Source organism: Elgaria multicarinata, chromosome 5, assembly GCF_023053635.1.
Source record: "Elgaria multicarinata webbii isolate HBS135686 ecotype San Diego chromosome 5, rElgMul1.1.pri, whole genome shotgun sequence".
Classification (NCBI taxonomy): Eukaryota; Metazoa; Chordata; class Lepidosauria; order Squamata; family Anguidae; genus Elgaria; species Elgaria multicarinata.
The window spans coordinates 107229649-107245761 of NC_086175.1; the positions used below are offsets into that span (position 1 = coordinate 107229649).

Genomic DNA, 16113 nt, shown 5'->3' on the forward strand with positions numbered 1-16113 from the left:
TTCTGTGGTATATGTGTGTATGCGTGCTTTGCCTGGGCACTTTGTTTGGGCTGGGGTGTCTCCTGCTTTTTCATTCTTTTGGTATAGATGGGTGTTTTGCCTATGTGTATGTGTGTGTTTCTCTGAGTATCACCACTTTGCTCTCTACTCTGTGAAATGGGTATTTTGTTGTGATTTGTGGAGGCAAATATGTGATTTAATATTTATTTACAACATTTATATACCACTCAATTATCCTACACAGATTCCAGAGTAGTGAACATAGATATAAACAGTAAAAGAAAGAACATTTCAAAGGCAACTTAAAATTATTCAATTTAAAAACAAAGGAGCCAGAAAAACAGTGGCCAGTCAGTTGGGGAAGGCTTCTCGAAACAGAGCTGTTTTCAGGAGGTACTGGAAGCAGCTTAGTGTTGGTGCCTGCCTGAACTCCAGGGGCAGAGAGTTCCACAGAGAAGGGGCCACTACACTAAAGGCTCTTCTCCTGGTGGATTCCAATCAGGCCACATGGAACCACCAGGAGAATGCCCTCCGACAACCTCAGTGATTGGGCAGGTTAGTAAGGGAGAAGGCACTCTCTTAGGTATCCTGGTTTCAAGTTGTTTAGGGCTTTGTACACTAGTACCAAAACCTTAAACCTGGCCCGGTAGCCAATAGGTAGCCACTGCAGTTATATGCTGAAAAGAGACAGCTCCTAACAACAACCGAGCTGCTGCGTCCTGCACTAGCTCCAGCTTCTGGAGCAGTCTTAAGGGCAGCTCTACATAGAGCACATTGCAGTAATCCAGTCTTGAGGTTACTAATGCATGTACCACTGTGGCCAAGCTATCCCTGTCCAGAAGAAGCCATAGCTGGTGAGCCAGTCAAAGCCACTTGGGCCTCCAGCGGCAATGATGGACCTAGGAGTACCCCCAAACTACAAACCTCATCTTTCAGAGGCAGTGCAACCCCATCCAAAACAGGCAGTAAGCCTATTTCTCAGACTCAGGAACTACTCACCCACAGGATTCAGCTTCAGTTTATTGGCCCTCGTTCAGCCCATTACTAAGTTTAGTCACTGATCTAGAACTTGCACAGCCTCTCCTGATTCAGATGTCACAGGGAGATAGAGCTGTGTGTTATCAGCATACTGAGGGCATTTTGCTCCAAATCCCTTAATGACCGCCCCCAAAGGCTTGATATAGATATTAAACAACACTGGAGACAACATGGTGCCCTGCAGTACCCATTTGGGGTTCAGATATCACCTTGCCTTGTACTCAGTTTCTTGGCCAAATTACTTGTCCCTCAGCCTCATCAGTTTTCCTTCTTCTAAATGAGCAGAACTCTGTGGTTTCAAGAGAGCAGGTTTGTGTTTTGGAACTCAGACTCCACCTCGGCTTTGTACTTATTTTGGGTCATGTTACTTTTCTCTCTTACCTGTTTGCCTTCTTACCTTTAAAGCCCTAAATAGCTTGGGACCTGGGTACATAGAAGAATGGAAGCGTCCACATCAACCTGCCTGTGTGTACTGAGGTTATCTTCAAAGTCCCTCTTCTGGTGCACCATCATCCAATGTAAGGTGACTGGTTAACAGGAAGAGGGCCTTTTGTGGTGCCCCATCTCTTGGGCTGGGTGAGAAACCTGCATGGTGCCCACTCTAACTTTCCCCAAGGAGGCTTGCATGGAGCCCACTCTAATGTCCTTTGGGTACCAGGCAGAAATCTTTTTATTTCAAAAGGCTTTTAAGTAAGTCCAATTCAACTTAATGGGTCTTAGGATTGCACTGTACAAGCTGAAAACAAGCACTCTGAATTTGGTCCAGGTACCAACTTTTAGAATTGGGTTGAATTTGTTTTAAGATCAGCATTGTTTGCTCCCCAAAGTCCTCCCCAGTCAATACCCTGGTGGCAGCCTTCTGTACCACTTTTAAGGATTCCTCAAAAGCAGCCTATGTATAAGGTGTGAATTACAACATCTGTAAGGCATAAATTACAATGGCTTGGTCATCCTTTATACAGGAAAAATTGCAGCTGGTGTTTCAACCTAAGATGGTAGTAAACACTCTTATCCACTACCACTACCTGGGCATTCAGGCACACCACTGGATCCAAGATGCAGAATGGATAATACAAGCTCCATTGGGTAGAAACTACCCTTGCTTTTGTGCATCACCCAAGGACTGAATATGAGGACATCAACTGATCAGTAACTGACATCTTTTGTATTTCTAATATATTTAAAATACATAAGTAATTGTAATCTATAGTTACCACTTTGAAAGGTTAATGAAATTAATTTCAAAATGGAAAATACTATTTAGCAATCAACATTTTAAGCCATTATTCAAAAGCCATTTTTCTTTACTTGTGTACTTTTTCAGGTACCCATTAGTCACAACCTCCTGAAAAGACACAGCTCCAAAACATATTAACTTAAGAATAGAGTTCTGCTCTGTTCTCCTCCCTATGAGAGTCTCATAGGGACTCATATCTGTTAACTATAAAGAAATCATTTTTGCTTGTTACAAGTCAAATCCCTCTTCATCAATCCCCAAGTAGTGTCTCTAGGGTGATCATGTATTCAATGTATAATGTCTGAAAGTAAACATGTTCCTAAGGAAAAGCGATAAGGACAGGCCTTTCCCCCCTTCAGTGCTGGCTCTTTATTTAAAAGCTTTTATTCAAGATCTCAAGATTATGGGCTTCACCAAAGTTACATCACCACAGTGAGAAAGTCCCTTTTGGTTAATCAGAAGAGCAAGTCAAATGTTCTTGGGAAAACGTTATAAATATTTAAGCTTGATAGCTAAGTTTCAGTTCAAGAAATAGTTTCACTGACTTTGTTCCCTGATTAACTAATTTATATTGTCCAATACATTAAGTAACAATTTGTATTAAATCCTAAGACCTTTATTTTCTATTTTAAGAAAACAAAAGCCATTGACAGATATGATACAGAAAAATGTAAGTGATATTTTAATGCTTTATTTATTATACCGTGAAGCACATGAGATAGCATAATTCAGTTTTTTTGAGTACATTAGTATTCTGAGCAGGGAACTTTTAGAACAATCTGGAAATAGTTAGAATATATTGCACTTCTTAAAGAGAAAAGAAAGGAAATATTACTGAAAACCAAATCTGCTCTGTATCAAAGAAGGAACTATACTAAAAAGGAAAATCAAACATTAAGAAAAGCTTCATGGTTTATTTGAGAAATCTGCAACAAAACAGTATCGCAGCTGTGACATATAAAACTAAGCTATAAGGAACAAAGACTAGCTAATAAAGGACAGATCTTGTCAAAAACAACATCTTAATCCCACCCACCTCTGAAAATTAACTTAATTCAAATGCACTGAACATGTCATTATATATTTTGGATTTTCCAGAAGAGCACTGTAGATGCAATAACCTAAATCAATCTAATTATAACCTCAAGTTCTTGTTTGTGCAATCCAGAGTGCTAGCACACATGAAGGAAAGCTATTAAAAGGGACAATAGCAACCAAAATGCAAAGAAACAACAGCCATTTCTCAGTGCCAAATAATGCAGTATCCCTATAGGAGTTCCCATAAAGCTTAAAGTGAATTTTTCACAAAGACTGAATTCCTCTGGGGAAACAGACTTGATTGCATATCCTTCGGAGTCTAAAAACCTGCCCATATGAACTGAATTATCCATGACATGTACCTTCAGACGTTTGTAATGTGATATTTCATGTAAATTTAGACCATACCTTGGACATGAGCCCCTGGCAATGTTAAGTTTATTCAGGAGCTCAGATAAGAAAAAAATTCTGACATCCTTGCTAATCTGTAGTCGTTAACATGGAATTTCCAACATAAAGAGCATAAAAGCATCTAATTTGCTGTAGCAAATGAAAGGAAAACAAACTTTGCATTTCCCTTTCCTTTTTCAGTGTCTACTGTTACCCTGGTTTATGCAAACAAAATCTTTTCAAAAGCCTTCTCAGACATCTACCTTTTTGAAGATACATCAAACTCCTAGAACAGACTGCAAAATGTAATTAATTTTGAACATAAAATCAAAACTGGTCATGTTCTCAAACACTTTCTAAACTGTATTCTCAAAAAGCAGCCGGGGGGGGGGGGGAAGAGACGTAATACAGGGGCTTGTGTATATAGGTGCTCTTCGGTAAAGGAAGGCTCCCATCAGTGGAATGGAGGCAGAGACAATTTCCCCCAATTTCTCCTTACTCCTTACCCCATCAAATGCCCCTGCAGCCCGAACCTTCCAGATGGCTGGAGGTCCTCTGAAACTGTGTGGGAGGTGGCACAGGGGGGCTACTGGGGGAATCAGTGAAAACTGCCTCTCTCCTCCACCCCTTCCATTCCACTAATGGAATTCCAACTCTGGGTTGTCTCTCTCCGGACAAGCCAGAATACCCAGTTCACAAAATGCTAAACAACCAAGAACAGAGTATCCCTCAGTTGTTCAACAACTCTCGCTGGGAGTGGGAGTGATTGGGCAGTGTCCACTAGCACACTCACACATGGACAATGTAGAGATTTAAGAAACCTGGGTTGTCATGACATAAAAACCAGCCACCCCTATGTTACTGGAAAGATATAAGGATACACTAGATGGCCATCTGTCTGGGATACTGTTGTTGCATCCTTCACTGCAGTTCTTGCACAGTGCAGTGAGGGTTGAACTAGATGACTACTATGATCCTATGCGTGAGAAAAGAAGTGAAATGCTTCTTCTAAGCGTAGGCATGCTGCAACATGTATGCATCAACTTAAAACAAAGTATACTTTTTCTTCAGAACTATTTTTCTCTCATATAGAAATTGATATATGAAGATATAACACTGGTAAGTGCCTATGGTAAGTTGTATTCAGGGGCAGTGAGGGCAGCAAAAAACCAATACTTTGCTGCCACTATAGAAACATCAATCTGCCACCCAGCGGAGCTTTTCAGAGTTGTCCGGGGGCCATTGCATGTTGGCACCAACAACACTGTAGAACCTTCCGAGGTGTGCTGTAATCTATTTGCTAGGCACTTCCAGACTAAAATCTCCTGCATCCGCCAAGACTTGGACTCCAGAGTTATAGCAGGTGAATCAGATGAGGTATCCAGAGCACAGTCTTCTCCATTTTTCCTGGATGGGTTTCAGTTGGTGCAGCTCGAGGACGTTGACAAAGTGCTTGGACAAGTTCGTGCAACTACCTCCGTATTGGATCCTTGCACCTCTTGGTTAATAAAAGCTAGCAGGGATGGAACAACTGGCTGGGCCAGGGAAGTGATTAATGCCTCTTTGTGAGAGGGGGTGGTCCCGGGCCGCCTGAAAGAGGGGGTAGTGAGACCACTCCTGAAGAAATCTTCCCTGGACCCTGAAATTTTTAATAACTATAGGCCAGTAGCAAATGTTCCATTCCTGGGCAAGGTCCTTGAGCGGGTGGTTGCGGGCCAGCTCCAGGCACTCTTGGATGAAACTGATTATCTGGATCCATTTCAGTCGGGTTTCAGAACTGGTTTTGGTACAGAAACAGCCTTAGTTGCCCTATATGATGACCTACGTCGGGAGAAAGTCAGGGGAGTGTGACTCTGTTGATTCTCCTTGATCTCTCAGCAGCTTTCAATACCATCAACCACGGTATCTTTCTGGAACGACTGGCTGAGTTGGGAGTTGGAAGGACTGCATTGCAGTGGTTCCGTTCCTACTTGACTGGTTGGCTTCAGAAGGTGGTGCTTGGGGAACATTGCTTGGCCCCGTGGATTCTCTAGTATGGGGTTCCACAGGAATCAGTCTTGTCCGCCATGCTGTTTAATATTGACATGAAACCGTTGGGTGTGGTCATCCGGAGTTTGGGAGTGCGTTGTCATCAGTACAGCTCTACTTCTACTTCTCATCTTCATCAGGTGAGGCTGTAGATGTGCTGAACCAGTGCTTGGCTGCAAAAATGGACTGGATGAGAGCTAATTAACTGAAACTCAATCCAGACAAGACTGAGATGCTGTCAGTGGGTAGTTCTGCTGACTGGATGGAGGGTGTTCAACCTGTTCTGGATGAGGTTGTACTCCCCCTGAAGGAGCAGGTTCATAGCTTGGGGGTTCTCCTAAAATCATCTCTGTCTCTTGAGGCCCAGGTGGCCTCGGTGGCATGGAGTACCTTTTAGCAGCTGCGGTTGTTGACCCAGCTACTCCCCTATCTGGCTTCAGTTGTCTATGCTCTGGTAACCTTCAAATTAGATTACTGCAATGCTCTCTACGTGGGGCTGCCTTTGAAGACGGTTCGGAAGCTGCAGCTTATGCAAAATGCAGCGGCCAAATTGATAACCGGATCCAGAAGGTTTGAGCATATAAGACTTGCACTGGCTGCCTGTATGTTTCCGAGCCCAATTCAAGGTGCTGGTTTTAACCTATAAAGACTTACACGGCTTGGGACCAGAATACCTGACAGAATGTCTTTCCCCACATGAACCTACCCAAATACTACGTTCAACATCTAAGGTCCTACTCTGGGTGCCTACTCTGAGGGAAGCTCGGAGGGTGGCAACAAGAGAGAGGCCCTTCTCTGTGGTGGCCCCCCAACTGTGGAACAATCTCCCTGACGAGGCCCACCTGGTGCCGACATTGTCATCTTTTTGGTGCCAGGTCAAGACTTTTCTCTTTCCCCAGGCATTTAGCAATATGTAATGAGCCTGGGTCTGTTTTTTGGCTCATGGTTTGTAAAGTTGTTATAGTGGTTTTAAATGTATGTGTATTTTGCATGTTTTTGTGGTTTTTAATTTTTGTATATTGTTTTAAAGTATTTTTATCTTATGTGAACCACCCAGAGAGCTTCGGCTATGGGGCGGTATACAAATGCAATAAATAAATAAATAAATAAAACAATATGATTCATCAATTAACCATTCAACTAAGGCATGATTCAGACAAAGCTAAGTACTTTTAAATCCTATTAATTCCAATATGACAAATTTAAACACATTCTTAACTTTCCTAACGAAACCAATTGACTTCAAAGGGCTTAATTTGTCCAACTATTTTTTAATATTTAATGGTTTTTTAAAAACAAACAAACAAACATATAATGAGTTGAAGCATTTCTGTGCTTGCAGCCCTGATGGTCTGCTTGTATTATGTGAACCAATCACAATATTTTGCAAACTATGCAGATTTATCCACTATTTTGAATATGAAAATGTATGGACCAGCTTTTTTCCAGGATTAGCCACATGATCATAATCTGGACAAGCTGACATGTTCTATGTTTCATAAAAAATAGTTGCCCTAATTTTGATTGCAAAGTATTCAGATTCCAAAGTATTGGGAAACTGGGGAAGCTTTTAGATTGTGGAGGAGTGGGGGGAAGAGACTGAGTTGCGAATGTGTATTCTCTGTTGGGGATTCCATTTATAATTTAAATATTGCACTGCTGCGTAGATTTCAGTTTTATAATGTACCTCACTGCTTCATTATCGGGTGAAATCCAAATAAGATAATAGTACTAATAAAGCAAACAGCAACAATCTACTTTTAGATTGTTTTCTGGATTGTGAGCTTCTCGGGGTAGGTACATGACCTCTTATACTTTGTAAAGTGCCAAACACGCCGATGGCAACATATAAGTCAGGAATGCAAAAAGTCAACTGGATGAGGGCAAGCAAACTGGTGCTTAATCCAGACTAGAAAGAGGTGCTCCTGGTTAGTCAAAAGGCAGATCAGGGAATATGGGCTCAGTCTGTGTTGAAGGGATTACGCTCCTAAATTCAGCGTTGAACCAAAAGTGTGTTTCCATAGCCCAGATAGGGTGCCAAGAGTTGTCTGATCTAGCCACAGTCATGCATGCATTAGTAACATCTCAACTGTACTATTGTGACATGTTCTGTGTGGGGCTGCCTTTGAAAAGAAATTGGAAACTTCAGCTGGTCCAAAATGATGAAGCCAGGCTGTTGACTGAAGCTGGTTATAGGGAGCACGTGGCTCCCTTTTTACAAGAGGTTCACTGGCTATCGGTCTGTTTCTGGGCACATCAAAGTGCTGGTTATGATGTATAAAGCCCCAGACCTGTTGGGGGGGGGGGGTTGGCCCATGTACCCCTCCAAAAGCAAGGCCCCCAAATTCTTCTATATGGCCCTGTAAAGTCCGATATGTGTTGGGACCAGGCTATGTGGAACACCCTCTTCACCTATAAAAAGCCAGTTCAGGTTTTAAGAACTTCAGAAGATGCCTTTTTTCCCGGCACCACCACCTTTATATGCTTGTTTGGTGGAGACACAAAACAGGGCCTTCTCAGTGGCTGTCCTTCTACCGGCAGGCACAGAAATTTTATTCAAGCAGGCCTTTGGTGTGTAAGCGGTTCTGTTGTGTTGGGTGTGTCTTTATTCTGATATTGTTGTATTTTTAATGTATTTGTGTGTAAATTTCCACACTGCCCATTAGCTGAAGCTCTCTGAGTGCCATTTCCATTGTAGAAAAGTAGAGTATAAATAAATAAATGTCCCCCTCTCAAAGCCTACGTGGCAGCTTCTCAAGTACCCTCCCCTGCCAATAATCCCTTACAACATACATTTTGGGTGTTTGGGAGGCTCTAAGAATGCTTAGTTCCTGTTTACATCCCAGAATGCTCTGAGAACAGGGCTCAGCAAAAGCTACGGAAGGGGAGGGGGAATTATGTAAAAAGAAATAGAAATAAAAATTGAGTGGAAAAATAAGGTGTGATGTGATGGGAGGAGTTTTCATTATAAAAAGGGATAGGCTGAGAAAACAGAAAATAAAATAAACAGGCATGTTTAATATGTAATTGAATATATAAAATGGGGTTTTCATTATTATAAGAAGGATAGGAGTTTAAAAATAGATGGGATTGGGTTGTTCATTATAATATTGGAGTGGTAATACATTATAAAAAGTGTACATTATAAAAAAGGGTGAGATAAAATGAACACAATAGGATAACAAAAAATTACACAGATGGAATGGAATGAGATGGAATGGGGTGAGCCTCCAAAAGCAGCCTCCCCACTACCGCTTCAGCAATGTATGTAGATGCGGATTTCTTCCTCTCCAGGAGTGTAGTAGTGCCAGTGAAGAAACCTCCTCCTGGAAGCCTAGCAGTGACCACAGTCGGAACTGCCACCACTGGAGGTGGAATCCCACCAAGTAGTACACCTAATATATTTGCTGCCACAGGAGCTACACCAAAAAGTATGATTAATACAACAGGTATTGTCTTTAGATATTTTTGTGAATCCTGTCCTTTTTCTTTCTGCTTGTCTGCTTAGTTTTTGGTATCTTTCTTTTGTTGGAAGTTGTTTTGTGGTAAATACGTGCAAGCATTCTTGTTCCCTAGCCATGTCCAGGCAGACAATTGGAGAGAAGATCATCCCCACCTGAACTATTTTAATAAAGAATTGCATTGCATTTTATATTAAATCCATTTGATCCCTCAAAAGTCACCAAATTATGTCAGTGATAGGAAAAAAGAGAAAAATGCTGAAAAAAACTGGAAACCTTTAATCGCAGCTTTTAAAGCTCAACTAAAAACTTTTCTTTTTTCTAAAGCTTTTAAAACTTGATGTTGTGCAGACTTTATACTATTAGTTTTACCCTACCCTGTGCCTGCTTGCCCTACCCTGTACCTGTTTGCATTCTCTTCCCCTCCTTATTGTTTTACTAGGATTTTATTAGATTGTAAGCCTATGCGGCAGAGTCTTGCTATTTACTGTTTTACTCTGTACAGCACCATGTACATTGATGGTGCTATATAAATAAATAATAATAATAATAATAATAATAATAATAATAATAATGTGTATGTGTACATACATGTGCCCTTCACTTTTCCCTGGTGCTGCCCTCAAAGCCAAAAAGATTGTGCACTCTGATATTAATGAATAAATTATGGCAGAGTTGAAAATCATTGAGATACCCACTAATGAGAACTGAACATTCATATTTTCCCACTAAACATATCATGCACATTTTTTGTTTTTCACATTGCATTTCCAAAACAGAAAAAGGAATTAGGAGGCCAAGGATCTTCTGAAACATTATGGAGTATATAGTATCAACTCCAGAATCAAAGGAGTTAAAATTCTGCTGTTCTGAGTATTGTTAACATTGTGAGTATGTTACTTTTGTGAGTATGGTATCTTTGTGAAATTGCAAAAAATAAATAAATAAAATCTGTTTTGATATTTGGGGGAAAGGGAGTGAAGTGAAAACCGAATTAGTTATCACTCCACCTAAGACTGCCATTCAAAAAAATTATTTAAAGAATTTAACTAAAAATAAGATTCATTTTAAATTAATAATACAATGTAGCTGTGTTTGTTGCATAGCTTCACTGGGATGCTTAAAAGAAAAAATAGCAAAGGAGCTTAAATTTCGCACTCTTCCTCACAATCAATATTTGAGGCAAGTTACATCTCTAGAGTCCTTAATGGCAGGAATTCCTGGAGCCAGCAAATGAGTAATGTTAAACCTATGATTAGATGATGAGGCCATCAAAACACACTAGACCCTAAATGCTGCATTCCACTTTATCCTTGTGAACTGCAGTTAAAACAAAGAGCACAGAAGAAGGTATTGCAAATTATTCCTTCTCCAATGAATCTGCCTGAGAACAGCCTGTTAGAGAACTGAGTGGACTTAATGGATATTTTGCCATTTTTAATGAACTAAGGACTTAACCAGTAGATAACACACTTTAAGTTCTCTGCGGAAGATGTTTTAAAGCTCAGCCACAATGAAGATTCCAGCCACGGATGTCTTTTCTTTAGACTTTACCTCACCAATATTTAGTCTGCTAGATATTGATAAGGCCCAATTATTTCCTTGTGGGATCCAAATTGAAGAAGTGCAGCCTATGAACCAGCAAATAGCAGGTAAGTAGGGAAAATAGCTACAATTATTCGTATTAACTTTCAACTATGGTCAAAATTGAAACGGTTAAGCCATTTGATGGCACAATTTATTTATTCAAAGCTGACAAAAAAACAGACACAGCTAAATTTACCTAACCTAAAAGCAAGTATACATCTTAAGGTTAATTCATTCTGATCATAGGTATATCTACTTAAACGCCACTTTATATGGGCAAATTTGATCTTTAGAATATATGTATTCTTGAAAAACAATATCACAGAAGGGCAAGTTGTTGATTAATATTTACAGGAGAAATTTATATGCTTATTGGATTAGAGAGCGATCACAGGACAGTTTATCCTAAAGATTTTACAGAAATGCTTAGATTCAGATATATTATCAGTTAAAACTAAAACTAAATCTCACATCTCAATTTCTGTTTAGATTGTCCCTTAACTTGGGCATGTGTTATAGCCATCCCACAGGAATATACCTTGAACATCTCTACCCTTTCTGTGTATCCTGCATTATAGCCTAATTACATGGCTCCCAATTGTCTACCATATCTCATATTAAGTTAATTTATCAATATCATGCATTTTCAGATGTCACACCAAACACTTACTGGCTTGCAAAATGTTATGTACAAGCAATACTGCCAAAGAGAAATATACAAGAGCAAGCAAAATTATTCAACAGCCTGCTAACAAGATTTTACAATGATGCACCATATGCATTTAAGATCAGAATTAGTAGCTTTTTAGTTGATCCACTTACTACTTCTGTTTTAATTTATCATTGCATAATAGAACATAATGTAAAGGTCATAAGCATAATATGGGAGGGGGACCTGTATGTATGCTTCGGCTATTGGGCGGTATAAAAATGCAATAATAAATAAATAAATATCTTTATGTAAAGAGAAAAAAAGGTCACCCTCTTCAAAAATGTTAGCATGCAAAAGATTATACTGCATTTTGCTATGCCAGCTCTGTAGCTATACAACAGGACACAGTATCAAGCAGTAAATGTTTGTAGGCCCTTGCTTAATCATTTCATTTCACTTAAAATAAATCAAGTAGCATTATTGTTAAACCAAGGAATCATCTTACCTGGGAACAAAGAAGCATAACGAGTTCAACCACTGAGGTGCTGGACTTCATGCAAACTAGGCCTGTGATAAAGATGAAAAAAAGGTTAATTCTGTAACACAGAACTATTTAGCTTCATTTCCCCCCAGGGTGACCATCTGAAAAGGAGGACAAGGCTCCTATATCTTTAACAGTTGCATAGAAAAGGGAATTTCAGCAGGTGTCATTTGTATGCATGCAGCACCTGGTGAAATTCCTGCTTTATCACAACATTTAAAGCTGCAAGAACCCTGCCCTCTTTTGTATCTGGTCAAGAAGGAAGGGCTCCTGCAGCTTTAACTATTGAAATGAAGAGGGGATTTCACCAGGTGCTACATGCATGCAAATGACACCTGCTGAAATTCCCTTTTCCATACAACTGTTGTAGGAGTGGAACCACTGCAGCGCAGTACCTCCAACTCCCAGCTCAGACAACCTATCCAGAAGGATATCATGGTCAATGGTATCGAAGGCCGCTGAGAGGTCCAGGAGAACCAACAGGGTCGCACTCCCCCTGTCTCTCTCCCGACAGAGGTCATCCCACAGGGCGACCAAGGCAGTTTCCGTTCCAAAACCAGGCCTGAAACCCGATTGAAATGGATCTAGATAATCCGTTTCATTCAAGAGTGCCTGGAATTGTCCTGCAACCACCCGCTCAAGCACCTTGCCCAGGAAAGGGATATTAGCCACCGGCCTGTAGTTGTTAACATCCAGATTAGGTCCAGATTAGGCTTCTTCATTAGTGGTCTAATTACCACCTCTTTTAAAGAGGCTGGCACCACTCCCTCTCTCAAGGAGGCATTTACAACCTCCTGGACCCAGCCGGCGATCCCCTCCTTACTTGATGTAATGAGCCACGAGGGGCAAGGGTCAAGCACACAGGTGGTCGACCAGACTTGGTCAAGCACCTTGTCCACATCCTCGGGCCTCAATAACTGAAACTCATCCAATAACACTGAGCCGGACAGCGCTCTGAACGCCTCTACTAATGGTGCTGCATTAAGTGTGGTGTCCAATTCATGGCGAATCTGAGCAACTTTATCTTCAAAGTGCCGTGCAAACTCGTCACAGCGTGCTACCGAGGGTTCCACCATCTCTCGCCCTGGCCCAGAGTGTAACAGGCCGCGAACCACCCGGAAAAGCTCCGCCGGACGACACTGAGAAGACGCAATGCTGGTGGAAAAGAACTGCCTCTTTGCCACCCTCACCGCCACAGAGTAGGCTCGATAGTGAGCTCTAACCCGTGTTCGATCAGACCCAGCAGGAGTTTTCCTCCACCTGCGTTCTAGCCGTCTCCCCTCTTGCTTCATTGCGCTCAGCTCAGGTGTATACCAAGGAGCTGACCGGGCTCTGCTCAGAGGGAGAGGACGCTTGGGCACGATCATGTCAACCTCCCGAGTCATCTCTGCATTCCACAGAGCGACCTGGGCTTCGACAGGAGCACCAGCCATATCAGCAGGAAAATCCCCCAGAGCCCACAGTTACATTCACATTTTCCCTTCCTCAAATAAAAAACATATATCTATTTATAGTAAGCAAAAGGCAGCACTTCCCTGTTATGTTTCCAATAGTCAGTGAGATTTAACATGTATTTCTTAAATCAATCTAATTAGAGATGCCTTGTAGAGTGTCTCAGAAATAAACTGAGCCATTCAGACACCCCACTCCTGGAAAAGCAACCGGGAAATGGCTCAGCTCATTTCTGAATCAATACAGATTTGACCCTCCCAGTTCATTTGAAAGTCAGGTATCTCTTACAAACCTCTCAGATTCTTGACTGTCATATGAGAGCCACACAAAGCATTCAAACTAAACAAGTTGCACATGTTAATACTGCTGGTGGGTGGGGGTGGGAAGGGAAGGGAGGGGAGTAAGTGACCCTTCCTGCTAGAGGACAATTGAGGCAAGATAGTTCTTGGTGGGCAAAACGCTTCTCTCCACCCACCCCACAGCAGTTTTCACAGGTGCAGCTGTCAATGTCAGCCGGAGTTGCAATCCTCTCCAATCTCTGACTGATTTCGACACTTTTGCTGTTGAAAGCTGTCATTTGGTGGCTTTAAGATGGGGTGGGGAAACAGAGGGTAATAGTCCTCCAATAGATAAGAACCCACTCTGCACTTATACTGATACTTATCAGTTTAAGATCTGATATGTACTCTGTCTGAAGACTAAATATTAAAGGGAAAGCAAGTAAATCAGGAAATCTCCTCTGGCTTAGATTTTACTCTGAGCAGGAGAAGAATTTGAGGGTTTACAATGCTTGTATCTTCCGTGAGGAGAATAAGTCCCCAAAGCTTGTATCTGGATGTGAGCCTGGAGAACTTTACCAACATCTCTAAATGTACAATTTAATTGGATGATAGATAACCTTAAAAAGATGCCAAAATGCATTTGCTATTTCTGAACAGCAGGTTTCCTTAGAGAGAGAAAAGCAGTGCTACTTTAATATCCCAGTTGCATTTAAAATAATGTTTGGCTTGCTTATTACAAGCACTGTATTTAAGGGCAAGCTAAATTTAAACTTAAAACAGAATCAGTTGCAAAGCTAGAACTGAACTGAATGTTATTTAGAATGATGGTATGAAAAATACATGTATATTTTTCTGGAAATGAAATAAATTCCTTGCTTGTAGCGCTAGTTTCAATAGGTATGCTGAAGAAACAAACTGATTCAAATAGGCATGAACAAAGAGCCATCGGAGACAAAAGTGCTCCTACACAATAATACGTATATTTATTGCAGGTAATGGATAAATACCCTTTTGTGCCCATTTTGCTAACAACCCCATCTTATTGTACAATAAGACAGGACAAGCTGTAAGAAGGTACTAGCATTCCACTCTATCAGATTTACAAGCAGACAGTTAATTAATGAAATAAGAGGTAGATGTAAAAATCTCATTTAAGGAGACAATTGCTGTAATTGATCAGCTTTTCTCATGCTCAAGTGCTAGAGTTTCAAAAAGATTAATGGGACACTTATCACCTGCAAACCACATCAACTATTAGACATCTGACAAATACAGAGCTAAACAGAAGGCAGTACAGTAAAATCACCCATAATTAGCAGGATCATATCTACTACTACAAGACCCAGCTCTTCTCCAATCTTGGACACTTTGCATTCCATCCTCCTTGCCATGCAATCTCTCCCAACCCGCTGCCACCTTGTGCAAAGCCCCATGTTCATGTAAACAGGCCGCTTGTGTTAGGAGGGTATTTTCACATATAAACATGTTCTAAGGAGCCTGCAGAATTTGTGGTTGCTAGGCAATATAGTGAAAGCTGAAGGATGCTCTGTACAAATAGTGGGTAGCAGAGGCTCATTGCCTGCTAATGCCATGGTGACCCTTAACTCTGCGTTGTGAGAACCTTTTCCTTACTGCTTTTTTCCTAGGGGGATGGGACATTTGCAGATAAAAACATAGAAGGTCACAGAGAAAAGGCCACAGCCTCTCAAACAAAATCCTCCTCAGACTGCTGATGGCATCTCCTGGCTGCACCAGCAAGTTTAGAAAGAATAGGGGAATTATTATAGATAATCTACAGACTTGTCAGCTTGCTGTACAAAGATCTCTATATCTTGGAGAAGAGGCAGCACTGGCAAGCCAAAGTGTGCTAACAAGAGAAGTGCTGTATCAAGAGCAGAGTGTCTTTTTAATTTAAACAATTTTCTCCAGAATAAGTATGGCAGCAGCCTTGGCGAACCCTTGGGGTGTGTAACCGATGAGAGCCCTGGAACAGCAAGGGGGTGGGCCAAAATTCCAGTGTCTGCATTGACCACCCACTCCAAAAATCTGTGCTTGATTGGCTATGGTTGATGCCACTCTTGCTCTGCAGAAAACTGTTTACATTAAAAGGGAGTGCGGCTACAGCCTTGGAATATGCTGGCACAGCAGTTTGCAGCATGTTCCAATGGGCGGTAGTAATCCTGCCAACCTGCCAGCATGCATGCCAGCCAGACAGGGAGAAAGGAGAATGGCACCACCACTGCCTAGGTAAGGTAGAAAGAAAGAAAAAAGCAGGTGGGGTGTGTGGAAGGCAGAGAAGGAGAAACAAGAATTAACCTTCTGCACAACAAAGGTAAAAACATTGGGGCAGCCATTGTTGCCACCCCTTGGAAATCCCCTCACCTGGAGCTTCCTGAAATCTGGTAGTG

At 41.3% G+C, this 16113-nt stretch overlaps 1 protein-coding gene across 1 annotated transcript in view; it reads right to left on the reverse strand.

Annotated features, from left to right (window-relative positions):
• The window catches only part of NBEA (neurobeachin), a 459425-nt gene that overhangs the window by 256148 nt on the left and 187164 nt on the right, over positions 1-16113 (reverse strand). Inside the window, exon 34 of the mRNA XM_063126967.1 lies at positions 11937-11998. Within this exon, the coding sequence (XP_062983037.1) occupies positions 11937-11998 (62 nt within the window). The remainder of the gene's footprint in view (positions 1-11936; positions 11999-16113) is intronic.